Genomic DNA, 25383 nt, shown 5'->3' on the forward strand with positions numbered 1-25383 from the left:
TTTACACGGTTATCACGGCACGGCATCGCTTGGTACAATAGATAAGCGCTCCGACATACCATGCCATGTGAGATAAGAACAGCGTGCACGGTCCCTAGGAGTAACCCTATCGTTCACTAGGGAAAATCTTTTTTATAAATAAAAGCCATAAAGAAATTAGTATTATTAATCTAAAATATAGTGAAAAATAAATTTTTTAGTTTATATTTTATTTAGAGATACCGGAATAGTTTAGTATTAAGATAATAAGTTTACTGTAAACAAAGTACAGCTTGTAGGCCATAATTTTGTTCTCTTCTTATAATAAAAGAGGTTACAGTTCTTCCGGATACTAGTGTCACTACCTATACTCTTCAATTGTTATAGTAATCCCAAAATAAAGTAATGCTAGGCTGTTTCTAGTATAAAGTTAGAATATTAATATACTGTATATTATAAGAAACTTAATATACTTATAATATAACAGCTGTTTATAATTATAAGTATTTTTCTTAGATTCTATATTTTATCTCTTTTAGTCATAAAAAAATGTCACGGGTAATCCTAGGCAACCCAGTTGGCCACCTACGAGTCCTTCACGTCTCTCCCATGTAACGGTCGTGACGTCAACGACTCTAATTCCTCTTGTATACTTAACTCTCTTTTACCTTACTAGACTACAGAAAAGCAAGGATTAGTTTTGAATTTAATAGACTACTGCTATTCTATACCTAACTGACCTCTTTCCCTTAACAAAAAACTATAACTACGGTTAAACTATTAATAAAAGTTAAATTATAAATATAGCTTTTAGTATAATTTAATTAATGCTTAATCTTATTTCTGATATATTAATTATTAGAAAGCTTAATACTTTTTAATAGCTAAAACTGCTGGTTATAATAAACAAGCTATTTTTTAATTATAATCTAACTCTAACTTTTTAGCAGTCTTAAAGACTTTAAATTAAAAACCGATAGTCTTACAAAATAATTTTAGTAATATTAGAAGCTTTATATAACCATCTTCTTAAGAAACCAGATTTGTACTATATAAAATAAAATTATTCCTGCTAGATAAGTTGAATACATATATATATTAAAGTCTACTATAAGTAATACGCTTGATAAGCAAGTATAATTAAAGAAAATTATTCGACAGCAGACTAAAAAACACAATTAATTAATACTAGATAAGTATATCTATTTAATTTCCGACTTCTGTTTGTTTGACGTGATTTATGTTAATATTCTGGGTGCGATGAATAAGTAGGCTTTCGAGGACTAATAATACTATATAAATATTATTAATTGTGGTTTTGTTGTGGCTAATATCAGAGGAAACTGACTAAGTAATATAGTATCGTAGTTACAGATCAGAAGTCTAGGTCTGTTAGGCCTTGTACTACTCGCTATAAAGTCGGCTTGTCGGTTGCGAACTTTTTGAGCGCCTCAATGATATCTGGCCGTGTGTCGCCCGAACTTGTGCTAAAATCAAAATGGATGCTGTCTTGCATGGCTAGTGAAATGAGATTGATTCCTGGCAGAACTATCGCGGGATTCAGAGGTACAGTATACATACGGCCGCTAGTCTTAGTCTGACCCGCCATCTAGAAGCGAAAGACAGATCCAACGGCTTGAAGCATTGATAGAAGATTAAGAACTCAATTTATAAGTACGGCAGCAGATGTGAGCCATATCTATGAAAGAAGCTAACACCTCAGTTGGGAGTAATTAGCGTCTTGAATAGGAGAGATTCCCGGGCCACCTGCAACACTTGATTCCACCCCGAATCAGCAGTAGACTGTTGATTTGGACATCATATCGGTGACTCTCGAAGCGAGGCTCGTTGTATCCAATCAGATCACATTTAAGTTTTTGTCGGCGGACGATGGGCTTCAGCACAATTCCTATATGATGTTATAGTAACACTCTAGATACCGTTAGCATCACTGGCCCGGAGAAAACAAAATCAATCAGAAAAAGCGGATAGTACCTATCAACACCGCGAGAAAGACAGATATAATTCAGCAATTTCTCGACTTGGTGCCGCTGAATGGCTACAAGCCGATCTGGACCCTACATTAATAGATACAAGACGCCAGTTTTTAACTAAGCAGGACAATTCCGAATGTAACAAATCCTAGAAAGAATATCCATTTAAGCCCTATTTTAAATAATAGTAAGCAGGTCAGGGCTATCCTTCACAAAGACTTTTACTTTACTGCGAAGTTTAGAAGGCGCCTGGTGTAAGATATGATTAGCGAATACAAAAGTAATTAAAGCAAATAACTAAACTTCCCTACCTCTTTTTATCAGTCTGATAGTACAGTACATGGGTCGCCGGTGTGACATTATACAGCTGGAAGTATATAGCTAAAAACTTATATGCAATCTTTTATAGTTTTTCCGTTTAGCAACCTTAGTTATCTACCATATTCTAGTTATAAAACGCCTATCTCGACCAGAAATACTTGTTCTAAGACTCCGGATCGAAGGCACATACTTAGTTTCGACATTATCATTTATCTTAAGTAGCATGCTAACCGACTATAAACCGTAAGTAATACGTTTAGAAAGTAAGAGAGGTGTCAAAAAATTACTGGACAAGCAGCGAAAAGAACATTAAGGCTATATTTAAAGAAGAAATCTCTAAGTCGGGTGGGATTAGTGTTGCATCCGAAAGAAATAATCAAGATGGAAGGCCGTTGAGAGCACTCTATAAACTGGACACAGAAACTGGGTATGGGGCCGCCGTTAGTGCTTGGCCATCTTGGGTGCTCCGTTGGAGACAGCTCGCTTGGCTGGTGGGAACTGGATCACTTAACTTTGTGGCACAGTCTTCCATCGTTCGGATTGTCAAACGGTCCTCTCCAGAGACCGTATCATTGTATACCTTCCAACGACTTGACAGCTAGCTGAAAATAGCTATAGTGAGAATAGCAGACCGGTGGTGCTGGATGAGGGCAAAGAGTATACTCCGTAGATAGTGATAGATACACTCGGCTGGAAGCGGAAAGAAAAAAATAGGCAGATCCACGGATGAGCCTTACGTAACCCACGGGATGATCTCTTGCTTCTGCAGGGCTATTTTCAGGAACCCCTCGGGGCCTCGTCATCTTCACTACAAGTCAGATGCTATATACCAAGGCCTCTACTAAAACTAATATCCTTAGTAATTCTTATACTACAGGTCTTGTTTTATTTAATTCTTAGAAGATCCTTTCAGAGCTTTATATACAGTTTAAAATATAAACTCCACCGGCTTTTTTGTATTCAAATTAGTCATTTTATCTCGGAAAAACACCTAGTAATCTGTACAAGTTGGAAAAACAGAGAAAAGAACTACAGGAACTCGCAGATTAAGGCCTTTTATTAATAATTATATATAAAATTATTGAAAAAGTAATAAAAACAGTAAAACAATTAATATAGTTAATAATCTTACTTCAACACTAAGTTAAGCAGCTACAGGCTATAGAGGCACGTAAACAAGAGAAGAAAAAAACCTCACGACGATTTATTAAGAACAGAGGTATTTTAACAGGCCAAAAAGACTTTAATATTATACAGGCATGTGAAAACGAGACTATTCAGACTACGGCTTCAAGGCCTCCTAAGGCACGCCGGCGGGCCCACTATAGCGTATATGGGAGTAAGCAACATGTCCGGTTGAAGTGCTCGGTTGAAAATACCAAGAATTGATGTTTTGGTATGGTTGTAAAGCTTCACGGAGGTCAAGGGTGGTGAGAATTTCGAAGATTTTGATGAGGGCCGGCGCGGCCGCCATTTCGGTGTCGCGCCGGTTCGGTGTCCGATTACGTTAGCGCAGTGCTATGACTTTTGGGACACGGCTCCTGTACGTAAGATTATATTCACCGCCTTTTATGCTAGGCCATCTGTCCGGCAGAAGCAGGCGGTGAAGTGAAGGCGGCCCAAGTGATGAAATAATCGACTTTTTGAATCAAAACAAAACAACATTTGACAACACAAGGACAGACAGACGCGCATCATGTCAAGCCTCACTCTGGTAACAGGGAATTGACACAAGTTCGCGGAGTTGAATCTCAGATCGAGCTTGTGGTGGAAGAGAAGGTGCCTCATAATGTCCTCATGATTGGCTGGATCATGAAATTCCTTCAAGAAGCAGAGGCTTGTGCTCGACAAGCCGGCGACTTCGTACGACGTGTGCAATCTACAATGAGGTCCACTCCTAGTGTGCAGGGTCAAGCAGGAATCATGTGTTATGTCTTGTGAATAGGGTAATGAATGAATACCACCGTCCCCTCACTGACTTTGAAGTGAAAGTAAGCCCTAGAGTGTAGACTAATTACTCCTTCTAGCTCGATGATAGGCCAGAACTCCGGACTAACCTCCGTGGCGAGTTAGTGCTACCAACACAAGTCCGCTAGGTCAAGCATCACCGTTAGCGCCTCATAACCCCGCTTCGCATCCTTTCAGCTCAATCCTTCAAGATGATCTTATCCAAGTCCAACCGCGAGTGGCCGTTCACAGCATGTTCCATGCAGTGAAAGGCTGGTAGCAGTGTCTGTCTGCAGTCAATCTGCAAGATGCCTGGTTGAACAAAGAGCCAACATCTTCGAGTAACAATGTCTTGAGCATCATATCTCCTGATTCAAGTATTCAGATCTTGAGCACTGGCCACAATTCAAGCATTTGAGAACCCGGCGGAGTCCGGAGTTTCCGAAGTATGCCCCACTGTTCGCTGCAGAAGCTACACATCCATGATTATGGGATTCAGAACCGGCGAGTTTTTCATTTCAGGATGTGGTTTGCATGCAGCCTACAGTCAAAGCGGCACCAAACAGGCAGCACAAGCTACAACTAATCATGACCAGGAAGACTCAATAATATACGGTAGGTTGTCTTGACTGTGAAACGCACCACTTACCGCATTTGGCGACTGAGAGGCTCTGATAGCACCCAAGTCGTCAAAAAGTGGGTGGTTACTTATGCCGCTAACGTGGGGTTCGCTTGCAGCCCTGCTAGCTTCGCTGATATCAGCACTAGCAGAGCTTTGATAATTCTGTTCCTTGCCCTGATCCCGGCGTGATAGCCGTTCTTGGGGAGTCTAGAGTCCTGCAGGATCCTTCAGCAGTCAAGCGAGGCATTTGTAGTTTCTGACAAAGACCTGATTCTACTCAATGCTGACGAAGTATGAATCCGGCCCTCAGCTATCAGCCTCAACTTTCTACATATAAATATGGTTTGCTAGGCACAGAGTACCAGTACGTATTGGAAGCCATCGGACTTGACACAGTTTTCATAATGCAACTCACCACTGCCCTGCTTGTGACCGCTGGCTTGTGCACCTCTGTGTATGGCCAGGGCTACGCTGACGAGTGTATCGACATCTACCTTAAGGAGAGCTGGTTGGTGGGAACATGTCCCACCAGCAACGGAACTGGGACTATTACCAGCAGTGTCTTCCTCCCCAACAAGATCACTAACACCGGCGGCACCCTCGGAGTAAGCACTTCCCCTTGTTGCTCAACTGAGAACTGAACGGTGCTAATTCGCAATCTGCAGTGGAAAATTGAGTGAGCCTTACAGACCTGGGAGTTCGATCGGAGTAATAACGAGATCTGTAGTGGTGCATACTCGCAGTCCTGCGGTGAGTGTCAGCTTCTCGCCGGTGGAGGATCTTTAGATTGTCTCTGCGAGGGTCCTTACGGGACAATTAACAAAAATACTACTTTGAACCTGGGTAAGTGCTGCGCTCTTTTCAGAGATTGTATCATGCTGACAAGGCGGTTATAGAGGAGCATATTGCCAACTATGATGGACATCTGCTTTCCAATCTAACGGGCAGCATTATTTCTATTCCCGCCAACTCGTCGTGGCCTGTTCCATCGGATTTTAATTTACAACTGCAGACTGCGAGCTCCGATAACAACTGTACCACAATCGGAGGATATATTTCGCTGAACGATCCGCAGGACTGCTACTATCTTAATATAGGAGTGCAATACTACTTTTATGCTGCGCAGACAGTCAATAATCAGGGATGGGAGATTGCAGCATACCATGACAGTTTATGCAGCGGTAAGCCTGCGGGGACGTTTACTCCAGACAACGATGATATCTGCCTCACCTTTCCTGATGGCGTCACTGGGTTTTCGGTCACTCCCCTGTGGAATGCCGATTGAGGCAGTAAAGCAGCATGATATTCAGGCACCAAGGCATTCAGACATGCAGCCATCGATTGAGTGAGTCAAACCATGCAAACATGCTTAGTCACCAGATGGTCCTCGTCTTCCTTCCGGGAAAAACACCATCTCATTCCTTGATGTACTTCCAAAGGCTTGATCAATCAATTCATCAAATAGCTTCATCTATCATATTTTAACTGTTTATTCTCTTTTCAACGCCACTATCTCTCAAATTCCCCAGACTCGTTTCACCTCTCCATGCCTCGCATTCGAAGCCACAGCCAGCTGGTGGGGCAGTGACCGTGGCCTGTGCACTGCCCTCGATCCCTGGCTGTGGTCGATGCCTGCTTGCTTAGATTTTCAGCCACTGACAGCTTCTTCGTAAACTCATTCAGGGACTAGCATCTAGTAGGTTCTTCTTGTGTTCATCGTTGGTGAAGCTGACTCCTTTTTCAGGGTCTTGCCGAGCCTCAGTACAAAAGTCTGCTGACTCTGATCCCTTTCCCCCCTTCCCACAGTCATTACTATCATTCCTGGATGATCTCGCATTAAGTGGATCTCAATCAGCCCGACCGCCTACCCAACAGGAATTAGCCACTCAAATGGGGGCGAAGTGGAAGAGATCAGAAAAGGGGAAGCTACGATCGTTGGTGGCAGAGCATGACAAGATGGGTACAGAGCTTCCGGATACTGGTGTCACCACCTACACTCTTCACTTGTTTCAGCAGCCCCGGAAAGAAAAACTAGACTTGACTCGGAACAGCGCGGAATAATAATGTTTCAAAAAATAACAGTGTAATGTGATTACATGTACTATAGAATATAGTAATGTATAGACATATAGACTAATATACACGGAAATATGGCCGTGGTTACCACATAATCTAGAGAACACAAGCCAGTCCATGTTGTAGGCAGGATAATGATACAGACGTTGCACACCCCAGGCCCTTCTTTCATACAGTGATTGAAAATTAAAGACTGTAAGAAAGTTGAAAAATAGTTTTTCATAGTATGTCAAACCCTATAATCGTGACACTCCCATTTGCTAATCCAAGAGAAAGTACAGTATCCTTAACCGCAAAACATCGAAAAGGACGATATTCAGCAGGAAGCCATAAGGCCCTGTCACCTCGTAAAAAAATCCAAGAGTTGGTAACAGATATAGAATAACTGGTAGTAGATTGGTTCAACATTAAATTAACAGAGCTGAAATGGCCGGTTAGTATATGCTGTTCTATGCCCGTGGCTGTAGTCCAGATTTTAATAGTATCGTTCTACGAGTCTAATATTAGTATTCGGCCGTCCGGCGAGAAGACTACTAAAATGATTAATTTAGAATAGCCGGTTAGTATATACTGCTCGATATCTATAGTTATATTTTAGAGCTTAATAGTATTATTATTCAAAGCTAATACTGGTATTCAGCTGTCTGATAAGAAGACTACTAATCTAATTAAATTAAAATAACTAATTAGTATATACTATTTAATATTTGTGGCTGTATTCCAGTGCTTAATAATAATATTCTTTAAGCTTAATATTAGTATATAGCTATTCAGTAAAAAGACTACTAAGAAGGTTAAATTAAAATAGCCGGTTAGTATATACTACTTAATATCTACAGCTATATTTTAGAGTCAAATAATATTATTATCTAAGTCTAATATCAGTATTCGACTGCTCGGTAAAAAGACTACTAATTAGAGTGGCTAACAGCCAGGTCAGTATTAAGGGAAAGAGGTCAGTTAGATATAGAATAGTAGCAGTCTAGTAGATTCAAAACTAATTCTTATTCTTCTATAGTCTAGTAAAAAAAAGAGAATTTTATATATAAAAGAAATTAAAGTTATTAAAGAAATTAAAGTTATTAATATTATGACTATTATATAAAAAAGATATAAAAAACTTATAGATAGTTTACTAAAATATTAAAAATTATTTATAATAATTAGATTTTTTTTATATAACTATTTTTAATAGTATATAAATAGTATAATATTATTATCTTATTTACTATTTTAATTAATTTAATATAGATAGTAATAAAAAATAATACTACCGCGGGATTAAACTAAATCTAAACTAATATTTTTTAAATTAATACTATTCTATTTTAAAAATATAATATTTTTTTATATATAATAATAATAGTATAATTATATTTTATAAATTTTTTTATTATTTTTTAATTTTATTATTATTACTTTATTTTATCTGTATTTTATTTATATTTCGGTATTATTATATATTAATTTCTGTCTTATTTTAACTATTAGAATAGTAAATAAAAATTTATATTTTAATACTACTAAAATACTAATAAATAGCTATAATTTTATTAATAAATTAAAATATTTCTAAAATCTATTTACTATTTTTTAGTAAAGATTTTTTTTATTTTATTATTATATTTTATTTAAAATATCTTAAAACTTCGGTTAAAAATTATATTATAAAATCTGGTATATAATTTAAGTCTAACTACTATTTTAATATTATTTTTTCAGTAAAATACTGGTAGTATACTATATAGAAATTTAATTATATTCTAATAGATTTTTTATTTTATTATTTAAATATAACTAATTATTAGTTAGATAGTAATAAGAATACTAAAAAATATATCTAATTTAGTAAAGATTTTATACTAGACTATATATTTTTAGAATATTAAATAAAAAAATATCTAAAATCTAATATTTTATATATTTATTAGTAACTTTACTATTATATTTATAATAAAGTTTATTAATATAAAAAAATTTATAAAATTAAATATTATATTTTTACTATAATTAAGAAAGAAATAATAATAAATAGCTAGTTTATTTTAATAAAAATTTACTAATATTTTAATAAAAATATACTACTGTATATTATAATTTTATTATTAAATATTATATTTTTATTATATATATAAATAAAAACTTTTAATATTTTTATTTTTTTTCTAGTAATATAGACTATTTATTCTAGTAACTTATAATTTTAATATTTTTAGATAATATTATTTAAAAATAATATATTTATATATTAATAAATAAAAAAATAAAAAGTATTTTATTTCAAAGTTTTATAATTTTTTTTAGTAGCTATTATTTATAATTTATAATAAAATTATTTTATTAATATTTTAGTATATTTTAATATTTTTATACTATTATAATACTATTTATTTTTATTTTATTAAATATAGTCCGGATTTAATATTTTTATAATTATTAAATCTAAATTTATAGATATAAATAATACTAATATATTATATAATTTTATTATATCTATTTTATTATAATTTTAGTAACTATTATATATATATTTATATTAGAAATATTTTATTATTATTTTATTTATATACTAGTTTTAAGTTTTATAATACTATAATTTATTTTTTAAATTAATAAATCTTTTATTAAATATTTATTAAGTTGTTTATAAATAATTGATAGTTATATTCTAAAAGTTATTTTTATTATTTAATTAAATAAAACTATTTTTTATAATAATATAAATTATCTAATATTTATTCTATTTTTTATTTTTTATTATTATCTAAATCTAATATTAGTAGTATTTTAGTAGTATATTTTCTAATTTTTTATAATTCTAATAGTAATATATAAAATATATTATATAATTATATATATTATTTAGAAAGATATAAGCAGAATATTTACTTTTTTACTATTTTTAAAATTCTAAAAGATTTTATAAATTTTAAAACTAATTTTTAAGTAGTTTTTTTAAATTTAATATTTATAGTAAACAGTTTAACTAAATTTTTTTATTTAAAAATATAAGCTGTTTTGCTATTTCTTTTAAATAATAAAATTTTATAATATTTATTATAATAAGTTAAATATTTTTTACTTATTTTTTACTAATTTTTTTATAATTTTTTTTATAAAGTATATAATTTTTTAAGTCTTTTTAAGATTAATAATATTTTTATTTTTATAGAATTATTTTTAATTTCAAGTCTAAACTTAGAATAATATTTTATTAATACTTTAAAAAAAGCAGTTTTTATTAAAATATTTTAATAATTATTTTATATAAACTCTGTTTTATTAAGCAGATTTATCTAATAATTTTAATATTTAATAATAAAATATTATAAATATTATTTAAATATTTAATTAGCTTTTTCTGTTTAATTATTAATTTATAAATAAAATACTATTAATAATCTTCTTTTAATTTTAGTTTAGTAATAAAAATCTAACTAAAATTAACTAGTAAATAAGAATTTTCTGTTTATAATAATTCTGTTAGATAGTTTATACTTTAATTTAATTTTATAATAAAAAATCTCGGCTAGTTTTTTTATATAAATTATATATAATACTATTATAAAATAATTTATTTTTATAAAATAATTTATAATTATAAAAATAAAATCTATTTAATAATCTTAATAATATAGTTTAAATAATCTAGTAATAAAATTTATAATTATCTTACTTTATAAATATAATAAAATTAATAAACTTTTTAATTTTTTATAAAAATAGTATTTAGATATAGTCTAATACTAGTATATAGAATAAGTTATTATATAATTTTTTATATTATTTTAAAAATTAATCTAATAGAATTTTTTATAATAAAATTATTTAATTTTATTTTAATTAAAATATTTTATTAGTAGATTATTATAATATTATTATAATAACTTTTAGTCTAGATCTTCTATCTTTAATATATAAAACTTATTTTTAAAATATAATAATTTATTATTAATAATTTTTTAATTTTTAAATAGTTAAGTTTTTTTTTTTAATTTTAGAATTGTAATTTTATAAGATTTTAATTAATTTTTTTTAATTATTATTATAATTAGATTTATAAATTTACTTATTTTTTTTATGTTTTTTATAGCTGTAATACTGACAGTTTTAGAAAGATTTATTATATAAATTATAGTCTAGTTAGTTAATTTTATATTAACTAAATTTATAGACTTGTTTAATATTATATAAATATTAGATTTAGATCTTTTTTATAAAAATATTTTACTATATTTAAACTAGGATTTTTTAATTTTAAATACTATTAAAATAGATATTAACTGTTTATATAATATTCTTATAATATTATTATTATATAAATTTTTTATTAGTTTAAATAATTTAAATAGAATATTAATAAAATTACTTTTATCTAATCTATATTTAATAATAAAATTAAAAAATACTAGACTTATATATTAATATACTTAATATCTATTTAATCTAAATTAATTTATAAATAATTTTAAATTTATATAGTTAGATAAAACTTTAATTAGAAATTAAATTTTATTAAGATATTAATACTAATATTTAAATAAATAAATAATAGTAAAAAATTTTTAATTTAAAGTTTTTTAGTTTAGTTTTATATCTAAAAACTTTCTGGATTATATAATAATAATATAATATTATCTAATTAGTTTAGATTAAATTAAAATACTAATTATTTTTTTATTATATATATTAGTTTCGATTTGGATTAGTTTAATTAAATTAAAAAAATATAATAAAAAAATAGTTTAAAAAATATAAATAAATTAATAAAATACTAGTCTTTTAACTAGTATTAAATAATAAATACTAGGCTTTTTTTTATTCTGACTTTTTTTTAATAAATTAATTAAAAATAAGACTAGTAAAGAAAAATTATAAATAAATTAATAATAAAAATTATAAAATTTTAAAAAGCTTTAAATATTATAATAAATAGTAAATAATAACTATAAAATAATAGTTTTAATCTAATTAGTATCTATTATAATACTATTAAAAAAAATAATATAATTTAAAAATTTAACTTATTTTTAAAAAAAGAATATTTTAAAATTTTAGTATATAAATTAGCTTATTATAATTATAATAATATTTATCTAATATATTTAATATATTTATATTTTATTATTAAAAAAATAATAATATTATTTAAATATATAATATAAATAATATTAAGAATATTATAAAATACTAAATAAATATAATTCTAAAAAATATAAAAATATTAGTTAAACTAAATAATATTATTATATATTTAAAATAGCTATAATATATATAAAATATAACTTTCTATTTATTTTTTTAATATAAATATAATAATAGATATTCTAAATATTAATCTTACTAAAATATTTATATTTTATAAAATAATTAAAAATCTTAGAAATTAAAAAAAATAGATATTAGTTTTTAATAATAATTTTATTAAGTTTATAATAGTTTATATATACATATAAACTCTTATTCTTTTTAAATATAAAAAAAATAGAAATTTTTATAGAATTTTTAAAAAATTATATTTTTTTATTAATAGTATTTTTATTAATATAGTCTTTAAAAACAGATAATCTTTTTTAAATAAAAAATAAATAAAGCTAAATAGTAGTAATTTATCTTTAATAAAATTAATAATATAATTTTTATTATAATATTCCGATAAGATTTTAAATTAATTAAATAAAAAAAAATCTGTAAATTTAATTAATTCTAATAAAATAATATTATTTTAAAAGTAATCTATTATTTTTTATTATTAAAAAATTACAGCTCTTTTAGAACTTTAATTAATATATAAATATAAATATAATTCCGACAGGCTTTAATAAATTTTTAAGAACTAAATTCTTAAATATTATTAAATTTAAACTATGATTATTTATTTTATAAAAATAAATAAATTTTATAATCTATAAAAATAATTATAAATAATAAAATTAGAATATTCTAGATAATAATAATATATAGTTTAATAAAATATTATTATATTTATTTTAAATTAGTAATATTTAAAAGAATATTTTATATTTTATAACTAATAATTTTAGTATAATTAATAGCTTCTAATTAAAAAAAATATTATACTAATTTTAAAAAGAAATATTATTATATAAAACTAATATTAATTAAATTATATATTATACTGTTATTAATATTTATATAAATTTCTCTAATCTAGAATATTTATATAAATATTAATGTTTTATTAGTTGTTTCTACTTTTTAGTTTAAAATTAAAATAAAAAAATTAGTTTTAGCTTATTTTATTTTTTTATATTATTTCTTTTTAATTGTAACTTTTAAATTTAAGCTGACTTTTTTTTTAAAACAGTAATTAGCTAAATATTTAGTATTATTATATAAAAAATATCGAAAAAGTTTTTTTATTAGATTTATATAATTTAATCTAGAATTATAAGATTAAATATTATTATAAAATTAGAACTATTTCTAAAAAATATTTAATAATTCTAGTTTTTATTTTTATTTCGAGTATCGGAAGTATAAATTCTAGTAATAGATAATAAAAAATATTATTTTATTTTATTTTTTAGATAATTAATATATATATTTTTATAGATAACAGCTAAAGTCAGAATATAATTTTATAAAAAAAATATAATTTTATTTTTTTTTAATAATTTTAAAAAAATATTATTCTAAAATATTAAAATAAATATAAAATTTATATAGATTTTAATTATTTTTCTGTCGGGTTTTTTTTAACTAACTTATAACATCGGATTTAAAAATAATAATATTTTAAATTAAGAATAAAGTCTATTTTAAAAAAATAGACTATAAATAATTAATATTCTGTTTTTATTTAAATAATAATTTATTTAAATAGTAATACTATTTTTACTAGTAAGTTATACTTATATAGCTTACAGCTTTAAGAATTTTATAATAATTAATATTAAATTTAATAAATATTTTTTAAAAATTATAATTTAGATTATAGAATTATTCTTATTATTTTTAAATATTAAAAAAAAATTTAAACTATAAAATATTCTTAATTTTAATATTTATTTTAGTATTATATAAAAAAAATAAAGATTTTTACTAGTAATTTAATATTAGTTTAATATTATTTTACTAAATTTTTTTTATAATTTAGTAGTTTAATATTATAAATATTAATAATTTTATAAACAGCTGATAGTATTCTTAACTATAGTAAGATTTTTTAAAAAAATCTAAAATAATAAAGAATAAAAACTTTTTAGAAATAAAAAAACTTTTCGGCTCCGAATTATTATTCTAATATAATTATTAAAATAATATACTATATTTTATAAATAACTAAAAAAAAGAATTAGAATTATTAAAAAAAAGATTAGTTAGATATAAAATAATAACAGTTTAGTAGATTTAAAACTAATTCTTATTTTTTTATAATCTAGTAAGAAAAAAGAGAATTTTATATATAAAAAAGATTAAAGTTATTAATATTATAACTATTATATAGAGAAGATATAAGAAACTTATAAACAACCTGCTAAGGTATTAAAAGTTATTTATAACAGTTAGATTAGTTTAATTAGAATTTTTATATCTGACTGCCAGATTATAGTTAGATTAGAAATTCTTTTTCTATCTAACTGCAGTATAACTAATAACTAAATAATTAATTATTTTAACTATATTTAGTATTAAGATCTATTTATTATATCTTTTTCGGTCTTAATATAGGTGAAATATCACGGTGTGAGCAAGAGGCTCCCGTTGACCCTGAATCCGAAGAACCACTGAGAACTGAGAATACCTGAAGAACCACTGAGAGTACCTGTCTGCCTGAATCCTGCCTGAATCCTGTATCGATGCAACCTTATATAGCGTACGCAGTGTAAAGCCATCGGCTTTACATCCTAGTCCTTTTGCCAATGGTGCAACGGTTATCCTTTGGAATGCGTACCCGAAGGTGCTCCGTGACAAGATTTATATAAATAATTTTTAAAAAAATTATTTATATTAGTCTTTTATAAACAGCTTTTAAAATATATCTTTTTAAAAGTTTTTAAAATACTAGAAAAAATCTTAAAACTATTATTATTATTCTTTTATATATATATTTAATAGTATTATTTAAAATCTTAATCTAAAGTTTCTATAAAAAAGTATTAACTATAAATTAAATTATATAAATAAAATAAAAAATATAATACTGGTTTTAAATAATCTTTAAAAAATTAAAATTAATTAAAATATTATAAAGCTAAATACTTTAGTTAAGCTAAATCTAGAATTTAGATAAGATTATATTAAATATTAAATTATTATTACTAGTATTATTAATTATTATTACTAGTATTATTAATTATTATTACTAGTATTATTAATTATTATTACTAGTATTATTAATTATTATATTTAATAACTAATAAATAAAATTATATTTATATAAAACCAATAAAATAATTATAGCTAGATTTTTATTAGTATAAAATCTAGATACTAGTTAAAAGCTTAGTAAAACTTTATAATAATCTATATTTTTTATTAAAAAATATTTAATTAAAGTAAGAAATATCTTTTAATTAGAACTGGTCTAGTAGTTTATTATAATTAATATATATTTGATATTTGAAAACTTTAACAATAACTCTATATATATCTTTTTTAATAATTCTAAAAAATATTTCTTAATTTATATTTAATTAAAAGAACTTAGCTTTCGGTAGAAAAATAAAATAGTAAGATTAATTATTTATTTAAATTAAATATATTTAACTGTTTAAAATAATAAATAATAAATAATTATAAAAAATAAAATATAATTTTAAAAATCCTATTTATTATAGACTGTAAATGTCAAGGGAAAGGGGTCAGTTAGGTATAGAATAGTAACAGTTTAGTAAATTCAAAACTAATTCTTATTTTTCTATAGTTTAGTAAGAAAGAAGAGAATTTTGTATATAAAAAGAATTAGAATTGTTAATATTACAACTATTATATAAGAAAAATATAAAAAAGTTATAAATAATTTATTAAAATATTAAAAATTATTTATAATAATTAGGCTTCTTTTTATATATAATTATTTTTAGTAGTATATAGATAATATAATACTACTATTTTATCTATTATTTTAATTAGTTTAGTATAGATAGTAGTAGAAAATAGTATTATTATAAAATTAAACTAAATCTAAACTAATATTTTTTAAATTAGTATTATTCTGCTTTAAAAATATAGTATTTTTTTATATATAATAATAATCATATCATTATATTTTATAAACTTTTTTATTATTTTTTAATCTTATTATTACTATTTTATTTTGTCTATATTTTATTTATATTTTAGTATTATTATATATTAATTTCTATTTTATTTTAACTATTAGAATAATAAGTATAAATTTATATTTTAATATTACTAAAATACTAACAGATAACTATAGTTTTATTAATAAATTAAAATATTTTTAAGATTTGTTTATTATTTTTTAGTAAAGACTTTTTTCTGCTTTATTATTATATTTTATTTAAAATATTTTAAAATTTTGGTTAAAAACTATATTATAAAATCTAATATATAATTTAAATCTAACTATTATTTTCATATTATTTTTTTAATAAAATACTAATTATTATAGATAACTTTCAATATTCTAGCAGGCTGTTTATAAGTTTCTTATATCTTTTCTATATAACAGTTATAATATTAATAATTCTAATTTTTTTTATATATAAAATCTTTTTTTTTACTAGACTATAAAAGAATAAGAATTAGTTTTAAATTTACTAAACTATTATTATTCTATATCTAATTAATTTTTTTTTAATAATTCTAATTTTTTTTCTTCAGTTATTTATAGAATATAGTATATTATTTTAATAATTATATTAAAATAGTAATTTAAAGCCGAAAAACTCTTTTATTTTTAAAAAATTTTTATTTTTTATTATTTTAAATTCTAATCTTACTATAATTAGAAATATTATTAGTTATTTATAGAATTATTAGTATCTATAATATTAAGCTATTAAATTATAAAAAAAATTTTTAATAAAATAATATTAAATTAATATTAAATTATTAGCAGAAATTTTTATTCTCTTTATATAATACTAAAATAAATATTAAGATTAAGAATATTCTATAGTTTAAATTTTTTTTTAATATTTAAAAATAATAAAAATAGTTTTATAATTTAGATTATAATTTGTAAAAAATATTTATTAAATTTAATATTAATTATTATAAAATTCTCGAAGCTATAAGCTATATAAGTATAATTTACCGATAAAAATAATATTATTATTTAAATAAATTATTATTTAAATAAAAATAAAATATTAATTATTTATAATCTGTTTTTTTAAAATAAATTTTATTTTTAATATAAAATATTATTATTTTTAAATCTAATATTATAAACCAGTTGGAAAAAACCTAATAAAAAAATAATTAAGATTTATATAAATTTTATACTTATTTTAATATTTTAAAATAATACTTTTCTAAAGCTATTAAAAAAATAAAACTATATTTTTTTTATAAAACTATTTTCTAACTTTAACTGTTATATATAAAAATATATATATTAATTTTTAAAAAATAAAATAAAATAATATTTTTTATTATTTATTACTAGAATTTATACTTTTAATATCCGAAACAGAAATAAGAATTAGAATTACTAAATATTTTTTAAAAATAGTTCTAATTTTATAATAATATTTAATCTTATAATTCTAGATTAAATTATATAAATCTAATAAAAAAACTTTTTTAATACTTTTTATATAATAGTACTAAATATCTAGCTAATTATTATTTTAAAAAAGAAAAAATCAGCTCGAATTTAAGAATTATAATTAAAAAAAGATAATATAAAAAAATAAAATAAATTAAAACTAATTTTTCTATTTTAATCCCGAACTAAAAAATAAAAATAATTAATAAAATATTAATATTTATATAAATATTCTAAATTAAAAAAATTTATATAAATATTATTATAATTATAGCAAGCTAATTTATATATTAAAATCTTAAAATATTTTTTTTTAAAAAATAAATTAAATTTTTAGATTATATTATTTTTTTTAATAGTATTATAATAAATTCTAACCGGATTAAAACTATTATTTTATAGCTGTTATTTACTATTTATTATAATATTCAAAGCTTTTTAAAATTTTATAATTTTTATTATTAATTTATTTATAATTTTTTTTATTAGTCTTATCTTTAATTAATTTATTAAAAAAAATCAAAATAGAAAAAAATCTAGTACTTATTATTTAATACTAGTCGAAAAACTAGTATTTCATTAACTTATTTATATTTTTTAAACTATTTTTTTATTATACTTTTTTAATTTAATTAAACTAATCCGAATTAAAACCGATATATATAATAAAAAAATAATTAATATTTAATTTAATCTAAACTAATTAAATAATATTATATTATTATTATATAGTTTAGAAAGTTTTTAAATATAAAACTAAATTAAAAAACTTTAGACTAGAAATTTTTTATTATTATTTATTTATTTAAATATTAGTATTAATATTTTAATAGAGCTTAATTTTTAATTAAAATCTTATCTAATTATATAAATCTAAAGTTATTTATAAATTAATCTAGATTAAATAAATATTAAATATATTAGTATATAAGTCTAGTATTTTTTAATTTTATTATTAAATATAGATTAAATAAGAATAATTTTATTAATATTTTATTTAAATTATTTAAACCAGTAAAAAATTTATATAATAATAATATTATAAAAATATTATATAAATAATTAGTACCTGCCTTAATAATATTTAAAATTAAAAAATCTTAATTTAAATATAATAAAATATTTTTATAAAAAAAATCTAAATCTAGTATTTATATAGTATTAAGCAAGCCTATAGACTTAACTAATATAAAATTAATTAATTAAATTATAATTTATATAATAAGTTTTTTTAAAACTGCTAGTATTACAGCTGTAAAAAATATAAAAAAAATAAATAGATTTATAAATCTAATTATAATAATAATTTAAGAAAATTAATTAAAATCTTATAAAATTATAATCTTAAAACTAAAAAAAAAAAAACTTAGCTATTTAAAAATTAAAAAATTATTAATAATAAATTATTATATTTTAAAAATAGATTTTATATATTAAAAGCAGAAGATCTATACTAAGAATTACTATAATAATACTATAATAATTTATTAATAAAATATTTTAATTAAAATAAAATTAAACAACTTCTTTATAAAAAGTTTTATTAAATTAATTTTTAAAATAATATAAAAAACTATATAATAATTTATTTTATATACTAGTATTAGACTATATCTAGATACTATTTTAATAAAAAATTAGAAAGTCTACTAATTTTATTATACTTATAAAATAAAATAACTATAAATTTTATTACTAAATTATTTAAATTATACTACTAAAATTATTAGATAGATTCTATTCTTATAATTATAAACTATTTTATAAAAATAAACTATTTTATAACAGTATTATATATAATTTATATAAAAAAACTAACTAAGGTTTTTTATTATAAAATTAAATTAAAATATAAATTATTTAATAAAATTATTATAAATAAAAGATTTTTATTTACTAGTTAATTTTAGTCAGATTTCTATTACTAAACTAAAATTAAAAAAAGATTATCGATAGTATTTTATTTATAAATTAATAACTAGATAAAAAAAATTAATTAAATATTTAAATAATATTTATAATATTTTATTACTAAATACTAAGATTATTAAATAAATTTATTTAATAAAATAAAGTTTATATATAATAGTTATTAAAATATCTTAATAAAAACTATTTTTTTAAAATATTAATAAGATATTATTTTAAGTTCAGGCTTAAAATCAAGAATAATTTTATAAAAATAAAAATACTATTAATTTTAGAAAGATTTAAGAAATTATATACTTTATAAAAAAAATTATAAAAAAATTAATAAAAAATAAATAAAAAATACTTAACTTATTATAATAAATATTATAAAATCTTATTTTTTAAAAAAATAATAAAATAGTTTATATTTTTAAATAAAAAGATTTAATTAAACTATTTATTATAAATATTAAATTTAAAAAAATTACTTAAAAATTAGTTCTAAAATTTATAAAACTTTTTAGAATTTTAAAAATAATAAAAAAATAAATATTTTATTTATATTTTTCTAAATAATATATATAATTATATAATATATTTTATATATTATTATTAGAACTATAAAAAATTAGAGAATATACTATTAAAATACTATTAATATTAGATCTAAATAATAATAAAAAATAAAAAATAAAATAAATATTAGATAGTTTATATTATTATAAAAAATAGTTTTATTTAATTAAATAATAAAAATAGTTTTTAAAATATAATTAATAACTATCTATAAATAATTTAATAAATATTTAGTAAAAGATTTATTAATTTAAAAAATAAACTATAATATTATAAAACTTAAAACTAATATATAAATAAAATAATAATAAAATATTTTTAATATAAATATATATATAACAGTTACTAAAATTATAATAAAATAAATATAATAAAATTATATAATATATTAATATTATTTATATTTATAAATTTAAATTTAATAGTTATAAAAATATTAAATTTAGACTATATATAATAAAATAAAAATAAGTAATATTATAATAATATAAAAATATTAGTAAAATAATTTTATTATAAATTATAAATAATAATTATTAAAAAAGAATTATAAAATTTTCAAATAAAATATTTTTTATTCTTTTATTTATTAATATATAAATATATTATCTTTTAAATAATATTATCTAAAAATATTAAAATTATAAGTTACTAGAATAAATAATTTATATTATTAGAAAAAAAATAAAAATATTTAAGATTCTTATTTATATATATAATAAGAATATAATACTTAATAATAAAATTATAATATATAATAATATATTTTTATTAAAATATTAATAAATTTTTATTAAAATAAACTAGTTATTTACTATTATTACTTTTTTAGTTATAATAAAAATATAATATTTAATTTTATAAATTTTTTTTATATTAGTAAATTTTATTATAAATATAATAGTAAAATTACTAATAAATATATAAAATATTAGATTTTAAATATTTTTTTATTTAATATTTTAAAAATATATAATTTAATATACAATTTTTATTAAATTAGATATATTTTCTAGTATTTTTATTACTATCTAACTAATAATTAGTTATATTTAAATAATAAAATAAAAAATCTATCAGAATATAATTAAACTTCTGTATAGTATACTATTAGTATTTTACTAAAAAAATAATATTAAAATAATAATTAAACTTAAACTATATATTAAATTTTATAATATAATTTTTAACTAAAGTTTTAAAATATTTTAAATAAAATATAATAATAGAACAGAAAGAGATCTTTATTAAAAAATAATAAATAAATCTTAAAAATATTTTAATTTATTAATAAAATTATAACTATCTATTAGTATTTTAATAATATTAAAATATAAATTTATATTTATTATTCTAATAGTTAAAATAAGATAGAAATTAATATATAATAATATTAAAATATAAATAAAATATAAATAAAATAAAATAATAATAATAAAATTAATAAATAATAAAAAAATTTATAAAATATAATTATACTGTTATTATTATATATAAAAAAATATTATATTTTTAAAGTAAAATAATACTAACTTAAAAAATATGAGTTTAGATTTAATCTAGTTTTATAGTAATATTACTTTTTATTATTATTTATATTAAATTAATTAAAATAATAGATAAAATAGTAGTATTATATTATCTATATATTATTAAAAACAGCTGTATAAAAAAAATCTAATTATTATAAATAATTTTTAATATTTTAGCAGGCTGTTTATAAGTTTTTTATATTTTTTTTATATAATAGTTATAATATTAATAATTCTAATTCTTTTTATATATAAAATTCTTTTTTTTTACTGGACTATAAAAAAATAAAAATTAGTTTTAAATCTACTAGACTGCTATTATTCCATATCTAACTGACCTCTTTCTCTTAACACTAATAGTATATTATATAAAAGTCTAATTATATTTTAATAAATTTTTTATTCTACTATTTAAATATAATTAATTATTAGTTAAACAGCAATAAAAATATTAGAAAATATATCTAATTTAGTAAAAATTTTATACTAAACTATATATTTTTAGAATATTAAATAAAAAAATATCTAAAATCTAGTATTTTATATATCTATCAGCAACTTTATTATTATATTTATAATAAAATTTACTAATATAAAAAAGATTTATAAAATTAAATATTATATTTTTATTATAACTAAAAAAATAATAATAATAAATAGCTAGTTTATTTTAACAGAAATTTATTAATATTTTAATAAAAATATATTATAATATATTATAATTTTATTATTAAGTATTATATTCTTATTATATATATAAATAAAAACTTTAAATATTTTTATTTTTTTTCTAATAATATAGATTATTTATTTTAATAATTTATAATTTTAATATTTTTAGATAATATTATTCAAAAGATAATAAATTTATATACTAATAAATAAAAAAATAAAAAATATTTTATTTAAAAGTTTTATAATTTTTTTTAATAGCTGTTATTCATAATTTAAAATAAAATTATTTTATTAATATTTTTAGTATATTTTAATATTTTTATATTATTATAATACTGTTTATTTTTATTTTATTAAATATAGTCTAAGTTTAATATTTTTATAATTATTAAGTTTAAACTTATAGATATAAATAATATTAATATATTATATAATTTTATTATATTTATTTTATTATAATTTTAATAACTATTATACATATATTTATATTAAGAATATTTTATTATTATTTTATTTATATATTAGTTTTAAGTCTTATAATATTATAGTTTATTTTTTAAACTAATAAATCTTTTATTAAATATTTATTAAGTTATTTATAAATAATTAATAGTTATATTCTAAAAACTATTTTTATTATTTAATTAAATAAAACTATTTTTTATAATAATATAGATTATCTAGTATTTATTCTATTTTTTATTTTTTATTATTATTTAGATCTGGTATTAATAGTATTTTAATATTATTTTTTTTAGTTTTTTATAATTTTAATAGTAATATATAAAATATATTATATAACTATATATATTATTTAAAAAAATATAGACAAAATACTTATTTTTTTATTATTTTTAGAATTTTAAAAGATTTTATAAATTTTAAAACTAATTTTTAAATAGTTTTTTTAAATTTAATATTTATAATAAACAGTTTAACCAAATTTCTTTATTTAAAAATATAGATTATTTTATTATTTTTTTTAAGTAATAGAATATTATAATATTTATTATAATAAGTCGAGTACTTTTTATTTATTTTTTATTAATTTTTTTATAATTTTTTTTATAAAATATATATTTTTTTAAGTCTTTCTAAGATTAATAATATTTTTATTTTTATAAAATTATTTTTAATTCTAAATCTAAACTTAGAGAAATATTTTATTAATATTTTAAAAAAAGTAGTTTTTATTAAAATATTATAATAATTATTATATATAAACTCTGCTTTATTAAATAGATTTATTTAATAATCTTAGTATTTAGTAGTAAAGTATTATAAATATTATTTAAATATTTAATTAACTTTTTTTATTTAATTATTAATTTATAAATAGAATACTATCAATAACTATTTTTTAATTTTAATTTAATAAAAGAAATCTAATTAAAATTAATTAATAAATAAGAATCTTCTGTTTATAATAATTCTATTAAATAATTTATATTTTAATTTAATTTTATAATAAAAAATTATAGTTAGTTTTTTTATATAAATTATATATAATACTACTATAAAACAGTTTATTTTTATAAAATAATTTATAATTATAAAAATAAAATTTATTTAATAATCTTAGTAGTATAGTTTAGATAGTTTAATAATAAAATCTATAATTATTTCATTTTATAAATATAATAAAATTAATAGGCTTTTTAGTTTCTTATAAAAATAATATCTAGATATAGTCTAATATTAGTAAATAAAATAAGTTGCTATATAATTTTTTATATTATTTTAAAAATTAATTTAATAAAATTTTTTATAAAAAAGTTGTTTAGTTCTGTTTTAATAAAAATATTCTGCTAGTAGATTATTATAATATTATTATAATAATTCTTAGTATAAGTTTTCTATTTTTAATATATAAAACTTATTTTTAAAATATAATAATCTGTTACTAATAATTCTTTAATTTTTAAATAGTTAAGTTTTTTTTAGTCTTAGAATTATAATTTTATAAGATTTTAATTAATTTTTTTAAATTATTATTATAATTAGATTTATAAATCTACTTACTTTTTTTATATTTTATATAACTGTAATACTAGTAGTTCTAAAAAGATTTATTATATAAATTATAATTTCATTAATTAATTTTATATTAGCTAAATCTATAGATTTATTTAATACTATATAAATACTAGATTTAAATCTTTTTTATAAAGATATTTTATTATATTTAAATTAGAATTTTCTAATTTTAAATATTATTAAGGCGGGTACTAACTATTTATATAATATTTTTATAATATTATTATTATATAAATTTTTTACTGGCTTGAATAATTTAAATAAAATATTAATAAAATTACTTTTATCTAATTTATATTTAATAATAAAATTAAAGAGTATTAAACTTATATATTAATATATTTAATATCTATTTAATCTAAATTAATTTATAAATAATTTTAAATTTATATAGTTAGATAAGAATTTAATTAGAAATTAAGTCCTATCGAGATATTAATATTAATATTTAAATAGATAAATAATAATAAAAAGTTTCTAATCTGAAGTTTTAAAATAGAAAAATTAATCTTAGTTTATTTTAACTTTTTATATTACTTTTTTTTAACTATAATTCTTAAATTCGAGCTGACTTTTTTTTTAAAATATTAATTAACTAGATATTTAATATTATTATATAAAAAGTATTAAAAAAGTTTTCTTAACAAATCTGTATAATTAGATCTGGAATAATAAGATTAAATATTATTATAAAATTAAAACTACTTTTAAAAAGTATTTAGTAATTCTAGTTCTTATTTTTATTTTAAATATTAAAAGTATAAATTCTAGTAATAAATAATAAAAAATATTATTTTATTTTATTTTTTAAATAATTAATATATATATTTTTATATATAGCAGCTAAAATCAGAAAATAACTTTATAAAAAAAATATAATTTTATTTTTTCTAGTAGCTCTAGAAAAGTATTATTTTAAAATATTAAAACAAGTATAAAACTTATATAAATCTTAATTATTTTTTTATTAGATTTTTTTTAAACTTGCTTATAACATCGGATTTAAGA

General features: G+C 19.6%; 1 protein-coding gene across 1 annotated transcript; it reads left to right on the plus strand.

The window, feature by feature from the left end:
- Positions 1 to 5267: 5267 nt before the first annotated feature.
- On the plus strand, positions 5268 to 6148 carry BO72DRAFT_376166 (CVNH domain-containing protein; the record flags this gene model as incomplete). Its single annotated transcript, XM_040941202.1, has 4 exons — positions 5268 to 5468; positions 5529 to 5539; positions 5591 to 5706; positions 5760 to 6148. The coding sequence occupies 4 exons, from the start codon at positions 5268 to 5270 to the stop codon at positions 6146 to 6148; spliced, it is 717 nt and encodes a 238-aa protein (XP_040802046.1).
- Positions 6149 to 25383: the final 19235 nt, after the last annotated feature.

Source organism: Aspergillus fijiensis (assembly GCF_003184825.1).
Source record: "Aspergillus fijiensis CBS 313.89 unplaced genomic scaffold BO72scaffold_19, whole genome shotgun sequence".
In the NCBI taxonomy this organism is placed as follows: Eukaryota; Fungi; Ascomycota; class Eurotiomycetes; order Eurotiales; family Aspergillaceae; genus Aspergillus; species Aspergillus fijiensis.